The sequence below is a fragment of the Limulus polyphemus genome, unplaced genomic scaffold, assembly GCF_000517525.1.
Source record: "Limulus polyphemus unplaced genomic scaffold, Limulus_polyphemus-2.1.2 Scaffold429, whole genome shotgun sequence".
In the NCBI taxonomy this organism is placed as follows: Eukaryota; Metazoa; Arthropoda; class Merostomata; order Xiphosura; family Limulidae; genus Limulus; species Limulus polyphemus.
This window is the reverse complement of record NW_013666039.1, coordinates 281,273-289,181: the sequence shown is the minus strand read 5'-3', so window position 1 is coordinate 289,181 and position 7,909 is coordinate 281,273. Positions and strand designations below refer to the sequence as shown.

Genomic DNA, 7,909 nt, shown 5'->3' with positions numbered 1-7,909 from the left:
CACACGCTATAAGTCACAGCGATTCATAATCTCGATAACTTCGCTTTCGACAAGTGCAAAACACACACTTTACAGCTCACTAGCTCAAAACTAACAGAATCATAAATTACACGGAACTCAAAGTAACTACTGCTCTCTCTTCATTAACCCTGCTGGCTTTCACTGCCAGGCTTATATACTAACGAAGAGGGCATCTCCAAGACACTCTGACTTCCCTGATCATTCGAGAAAATCATCATGCATGCCAGCAGCATCACGTGACTTCCGCTGTCATAACAGTATATATAATTGTGCATTACTTTGTTGTAGGAGAAGGCATAGACATGGCTGCTATGATCATTCAACAAGGAAGAGATCATGGGGTTCCAGGGTACACTTCCTGGAGAAAGTTTTGTCATCTGCTCCCATCTATCAAAAGTTTTAGAGACCTGCATCTCATAATGCTACCTGAAACAGTTAATAGAATGGTCCATCTTTACAAGTAAGTTTATCATTATGGACTTGTTGCAACATAATTATCTCTCACTAAAGAAGAAGAAGAAAACAAACTGTGTATTTGTTTTGTCATTTATGCAAGCAACTATCTTTGAAGTTGAGATCCCCCCCTTCCCCAAAATGAATGTGGAAACAAACACTATATCCCCAGTATGGATATACAAAATATTATATATTAAACTTTAAAACTTTGTGTGTGTTTTTTGATACTAGCTATTAAATATATACATTTTAAAACTTTAAAGATTTTCTTACCATTTTAAGTAATATACACATTTGTTTGGATTATTCCATAAAATAAATTGTATTGCTACTAGAAGGTCTTTTTTTGTATGACAGTACTAATGCTGGAGACTGACCATGGGCAAGATTTTCACTGTACTCTAATAACATTAATTAATGAAATCATAATAGTGCTGGGAAGACTGATGACAAGTGATCTTTTTCCTGTTCTTTAGTTAAATTACATCATAATAACACAAAAGAATCTCTGCAATATGACTTGTGGTGGGCACTGTTCATATATACATATTTCTGATAACAGGTGAGGTTACTTGCAATAACAAAGTTTTTGCTCCCATTAAAGTTACTTAAAGCCTTTATTCTAAGTTATTGTTAAGTAGAGATCTGTGTATGAGATATTAAATGCAAAATATATTAAATAAGTATAGGAGGTAGTTATGTAGCAGCAGAGCAAAGCTATTAAACTCAATTGACTAAGGGGAGTTAAGAACATGAGAGTAGTCAATAATTATGAGTATTTCTGTGTGGTTATAGTGAAAGATACAGTATTACTTGTTATTTTGTAATGACATTGCCTGTGGAGTTACAGTGTAATTTCTTGTCAATTCTGTGAGAAAGAAACTTTCATATTGGAGTATTATGTGTAAACATTTCTTCCAGAAACGTTGATGACATTGATATATTCACTGGGGGCTTAGCAGAAATCCCACTTGAGGGCACTGTTGTTGGGCCCACATTTAGCTGTTTATTGGGAATTCAATTTCAACAATTGAAGAGAGGTGACAGATTTTGGTATGAAAATGATATCCCCCCATCTTCCTTCAACAAAGGTAAGTTCAACAAACTTCATGATACCTGAATTAGCTTGCTTATAAAGTTTTATTGTAACATATTAAATATAATTATGATAATTTGCTTATTCAATTTTTTTAATGTTAGAGCAACTGAAGGAAATCCGCAAGGTGTCGCTAGCTCGGATTCTTTGTGATAATGCTGATACTGATGTTTTCCTGCAACCATCCATTATGTTGGTAGTGAATCCCTTCCTGTAAGTGGAGAAGTTGAAGAGTAGCATAAGAAAACTTTTGATATAAGTTTATTAGTAACAAGTTTCCCAACACTGTAAAGTTGAATTTAATCTGTATTTTAAATAGTAGTATGAAATACCTATGCTCTACTGTGAGGTTCAAAGGTATCCTCATGATTTACTGAGGACTCAATGTACTGATTATACCCTGTTACTAGCTAACCCAAAAGAAGTTATACCTAAAAAACAAATCCCATTATGACACTGACCCATGGTATCCAAATTTGTACCATATTTGGTCCCACTAACTTGTGAGTGAAGGAATGAACACAGTTTAAACATTGTGTCCCTGGGATCCTGGACCAGTAACACAAAGTCTGATGCCAGATTCAGGTTTAGTAACCCTGAAAACCTATGTTTGGGGGATCTTCTAAACACGTTTTAGCCCCTCTTGATAGGTGGGCAATACCATATTGATTTGTACACTCCCTTGGGCAACCCTGAGTCCACCTGCAAAGTTGGCCCTGCTAGCACCAAAACTATGGGAGAAATATGCAGACACACAAACAAACACAACATGAATTAACATAGGATAAAGATTTATGTACTTTTACCTTTTAAAGATGAAGAAAACCAGGTGGTAAATTGAATTATACAGCTGAGTAACATCAAAGTTTATTTTGAAATAAAAGGGTGTAAAAGCAAGTATAAAAATTCATTATGCTAATTTCCACTCCTAAAACCAACTAAATCTCCACTGGGTGGCAATCTGCATAATCAACCTAGATGGCCAATGAAAGCTGACTATTTCCTGATCTCAGTTTTCTTCTGTTATAATTTGGGTTTTGTTACCTAATATGAACTAACATTTTCATATTGGTTTGTTAACAGTATTCACTTTGCCAAAAGAAATTGGTGTTTTGAAAATCTTTATTTTAAATTTTGACAAAGAATTAAATTTCTTTGACATGAGTGTTGTGAAACATCAAATTGATTCTATTAAGTGTCCCTGTGGCCAAGAATGAACAATATGAAATTGACCCTATATTTGAATTAGAATAAATGATGGCAAGTAATGGACCAGTTTAAAGCAGTGTTAGAATATTAGTTGTGCCATCATGATGCTTCACACAATTTTCAAAATAAAAGATGTGTTATTCTAATATGGTACTTACCACTTCTCACAAGATTAACTATTCTTATTCAGTGCTGCCCTATATATGAATTTTCTTTATGTATGCCACAAGCCTTGTTGGAATTAGTACATTCCAATGTGTCTCTCATGCAAATCATCTATTAACCAATAGTAGCATAGTATGATCATGTGATGCATATGACTCCCTCTACACTCCTCTACCGAACCTTCACTTCTCATTTGACAGTGTTTGAGTTCAGACGTCATTCTTTTTCCTCATTACTTCTTTAAGTGGTTTAACCTAATTTACTTTATTTCAAGAATTTGTTTTCACTTTATTTTCGAAAGCGTTTGATTCACTCATGTTTTACCACAAATTTTTCGTTTGTTTGTTTGGTATCAAGCATGAATTCCAAAGTTAATGTTACCAGTTTGGGTACATCTCATTTGTCTGATGCCATACTTCAGGCCACAGGTGCAGGCGACCCATCTGGGGATTTACTGCCCTTTATTCGCAGGAAGATTGAGTATCCTATGGAACAACCTTTGTCTCCTGCTGTTCCCCCCTCTTCCTCCTGAGCCTTTTGGGCAGGGCCATGATGGTGATAGTATGCCTCATCCTCCATGGGCTTTGGATCAGTCTGCCCATCATGTGGCAGACTATCCACATCTGGACCAACAATTGTTTGTTTCAGTTTTGCCTGTTTGGACCTGCATCTCCCATTCATCTTACCCAGCCCAGTATTCCTGCCTTTGTCTTACCCTGACGACTCTTTTATGGTACCTCTACTCGATCCATTTCCTGTCTGAAGATCTACACAGGAACCCTGAGGTTTTTTTTTGGGATATCATCTCACTCCTCATTTCCTCGTTGGCCTGCCAGTCGTCTTTGGCTTTGGCCTTGCAAACATGGTTTATTTGTTGTTGGGACTTTTTGTGTCATGATGCCATATTATCACAGACCCTTCCCCCAGCTCCTTATGTACTGGACTTTCTTTGGCCCCATTTTGGAGACATGCAGTAGATTTAATCTGTCACCTTAATGGTTGACGTGGCCTCCTGTTCCATGTTCCATACCACATAGAATTGATCCATTGTACATGCATTTCAGCTCTTTTGATTGGGACCCCTCATCCTACCTTCGCGTGTACATTGGTTCCCTGCATTGAGGTGTTGGATTCAAGTGAACCAATCAATATAAGTCCTTGCACAAGTTGAATCCATCCTCTTGATGGCCAGTCACAGATTGCTGTAGGGTGGTGATCCTTGTATAGTATCTAGGAATTGGAGCAGATCTTAATCCCCAATTCTTGGGTTGTAGGTGAAGATGGTATGATCCTCATCCTACCCTTATGTGGATGATGGTACCCCGTAGAGGAGATTTTGGATGTAGTTGACTTGTTGAGTACAGTCCGACATGTCATAGCCATTCTACACCTCACGACTTCCGCCCATATGATTTACGAATTATACAAATGGGCAAAGAGTATACCTGGCTCAGGAGTAGTGCGGTTCCCCTCCTCTCATCTCTGGATCTCTTTCTTTCATGGTCAGGGGTATCATTTGGATGCTTTTGGGGTGATTCTGTTATTCTCTCGCACTTGTCGCTCCTCCTTCTCAATGTGGGATTCCAGCTAATCTTGTGAGAAGAGGTAAGTACCATAACAGAAGTTATAATTTTCCTATACTGAAAATGTATTTCCAATAGGTACTTACCTCCTTTCACACTTCCCACCCTTCCTCACCACTTTCTGGTGCTTGTGCCTTCTGTCAAACTTCAAAATGAAGGTTTGGTAGAGGGAGTCACATGCGTCACATGAGCATACTATGCTACTATTGGTTAATTGATGATGCATGGTGAGAGACACGGAATGTACTAATTTCAACAAGGGGGAGCACAAGGCTTGTGGCATGCGTAGAGAAAATGTTTGCATATAGAGGGCAGCACGGAACTAGAATAGCTAATCTTGTGAAAAGAGGTAACTACCAATGGAAATACATTTTCAGTATAGGAAAATTATAACTTATGAAATATTTATTTTCATAAAAATTGTGTCGACTTGAAAATACATTTGATAGATTTTTTTAACCAAAATATAGTACATTACTGTCTTAAGTAACAATAAGTAATGTCAAGAAATTGTTGAGTGTTAACTGATTCCTGAAATTCTATACCAGCATTTCTCAAACTTTTTTGACAATGGAACACTTTTGAGCTCTAAAACTATTGATGAAACCCTTAAGAAACATTCTTATGTTAAAAAGTTAAATTATAAAAAGGATCATCTTTGTACAATTGGTAACTACATACACAATTATATTTATAGAACTTTATTTTATATTTCTTATATTTTTACATTAATTATAATTAAACAGTTTTTTATTCAAGGAAGCACTTAAATCTTAACTTTAAATTTTTTTTCTTTTCAATGGAAAGCGTGTTGTTGTTTATTTTGATTGCAAATCTGTTTAATATTGGGAGTAATGCTGGATTCTCATATTAGGTGCAGCATTTAGTCTGTTCCTGTATTTTGTTTTTGTTGCAGTATAGCATGAGAATCCAGTTTCATACAAGTATGTTGTAGCGAAGGGAAGGAGCTCAAAAACTGCACGTTTCACCACATTTGGGTACTCATGAATTAGGCTACTCCAAAAATTAATTAACAAAAGTTTGCTGAAGCTTTGTTTTAGCGTGTAGTCAGAAGTCGTGTCAATCAAGCTCTCATAATTTTGCACTGATAAGCTGACTGGCTTGGCTGTTAGTGTAAATGATTATGTACCCATTCATTGTAGTCATTTGATGGAGGAAAATATTCCAACAAAGTTAAGTATAAGTCACGCATGTGTCTTGTAACATCACTGAAAACATTTTCATTGGGGACAAAACTCATTTCAATGTCAGGAAGCAATCAAAGTTACTGTTTTCTATGCAGGAACTCCAAAATGGCAGTTTCCGCAACATCAAGGAAATTTTGTTTTTTGCAGTAAAAATGGTAACATCCTTTCCTTGCAGCTACAGATTCACTTCATTTAGTTTTTAAAGATATCTACAAGATATGCAAGTCTCAGAAGCCACAAGGTATTTAAAAAACAGTGTAAGAGTCAAAATTGGTGATCCACACAAAATACTAATACATCATGACAAAGCTCAAAACGTCTCACAAGCATTGTGCCTCACAACAATCACCTCACCTCCATTTGTAGAAAGAGCATTGTGTTCTGACTACTCATTTCTTTGCACACAGTTTTAGATAGTCTGGATTTCAGTCATTGAGTTTTAATATAATTGAGAATTTGCACTGCCCCATCCAACACATATTTAAGAGAAGTAAGCACCTTTAATAATAATTGCTTGTCTGTGGAGAACACTGTTACTGCTGGTGCAACCCAGTGCCACAGTTTTGATTTGTGTTACAGTAGCTGCTGTTTTCCCAACCTTTAGTCTGGCACACATCAACACATTTTTCCCAACTAATTTCATATCTTTTCATGAAGTTGTTAATGCAGTTGAATATTTCTTTGCCAGTTGTATTGCTTTGCAAAGATCCACATAACAGCATCTCCTCCTCAATAGATTTATCAAACACATAATGCACGAATACCAGCAATATTGCAAGCTGCCCTGTCACATCAGTGGACACATCAAACTGTAATAAATATGCATTGCAAGGTTTCAATCAAGAAATTAGCAGCAAGATCTTGAATTCCATGGGCAACAGTATTGTTTGACAGCTGTAATGCCTCAATATCTTTACTAGCCTGCTCATCAAGCATAGTTTTTACAATATCTTTCGTGTAAGGTTTAATGATGTTTTCTCCAATCTTATGTGCTTATCCCACTAGCGCAGTGAGGTAACTTACTTTATAAGATGCCTCTATTCCTTTTTCATTGTCTGTTTTGTTAGTTTTTAATATCAAGGTTTTACAGTCTCTAAGTGCATTAACCTTTCATTTGAATAAACTAATGTTATTATCTTTATATTCAAAATGATTAGTTTCTAAATGCCGTTGCAGTTTAGTAGGTGACATGGAACTGTTGGATAATATTTTGTTGCACACGACACACTGTGCCCCAAGGGAATATTGATTTACAATGCACATACATCCATAAGACAAATAGCTCTCATCATATTTACATTTCTTATTGCCTGCTGCTAATTCAGTTGATTTGGGTAGCAGTTGCTTCATTCTGGAAAGATCCATTTTCGATTTTTCAGCAGTAAAGTGCTGCAACAGTCCATCTTCAGCTACAGTCAATATATCAGAAGAACTTGTTTTTGGCTTTAAAGTTCCATCTTTTAGCCACCAATCCATGGCTAAGTAGTGTCAATACTTGAAATCACTATAATTTTGTACTCTCATGAAATATTCACAAACTCAAGACAAGCTTGTTGTTTCCTTGAAACTCTGCACTCGACTATCACTAGGGACTAACTAAGAGTAACTCATCAATTAGACTCCACCCATAACTGAAATAGCCCATGACAAAGGGAATACAGGGTGGTATGATTTATGAGTTGATTAGTTTCTAGGTCATACCCATATCTGGCATGCTCCTTTACTCCAACTACACTACAAAAAATTTTCTAGTGGAGCCCTTGAATGTATCGTAAGGAACACCAGGATTCCACAGAACACAGTTCAGGAAATGCTGTTCTATACACTTCAAGACAACTGCTAGGTGTTCCTGCTTCCTCTTTTGACCTTACAGCTAGTCAGATTTAACAACATACAGTTAATAACTTTGTCTCATAAATATCATGTATAATAGCACAAAAATGTTTTTTTCTCTTTAATCCTACATACAACGCTAAACTATAAATTTTTTCTTGTTAACTCTTTCAACCCGGTTTGGTCCCTGGGAACGACCTCATAACCATTTTATACTTGTTATAGTTTTCATGCTATAACTTTTAAATTAGAATGTTAACAAAATTTGGCAGTTTATCAGTAAACATTACAATGCTTTCATATGCAAAATATCTAATTTTTTATTAAGTCTTAAGGTT

At 36.1% G+C, this 7,909-nt stretch overlaps 1 protein-coding gene across 1 annotated transcript in view; it reads left to right on the top strand.

The window, feature by feature from the left end:
• Positions 1-7,909, top strand: part of LOC106458209 (thyroid peroxidase-like) — a 105,833-nt gene that overhangs the window by 62,825 nt on the left and 35,099 nt on the right. Inside the window, exons 10-12 of the mRNA XM_022384345.1 lie at positions 310-481; positions 1,399-1,568; positions 1,678-1,786. Of these exons, the coding sequence (XP_022240053.1) occupies positions 310-481; positions 1,399-1,568; positions 1,678-1,786 (451 nt within the window). The remainder of the gene's footprint in view (positions 1-309; positions 482-1,398; positions 1,569-1,677; positions 1,787-7,909) is intronic.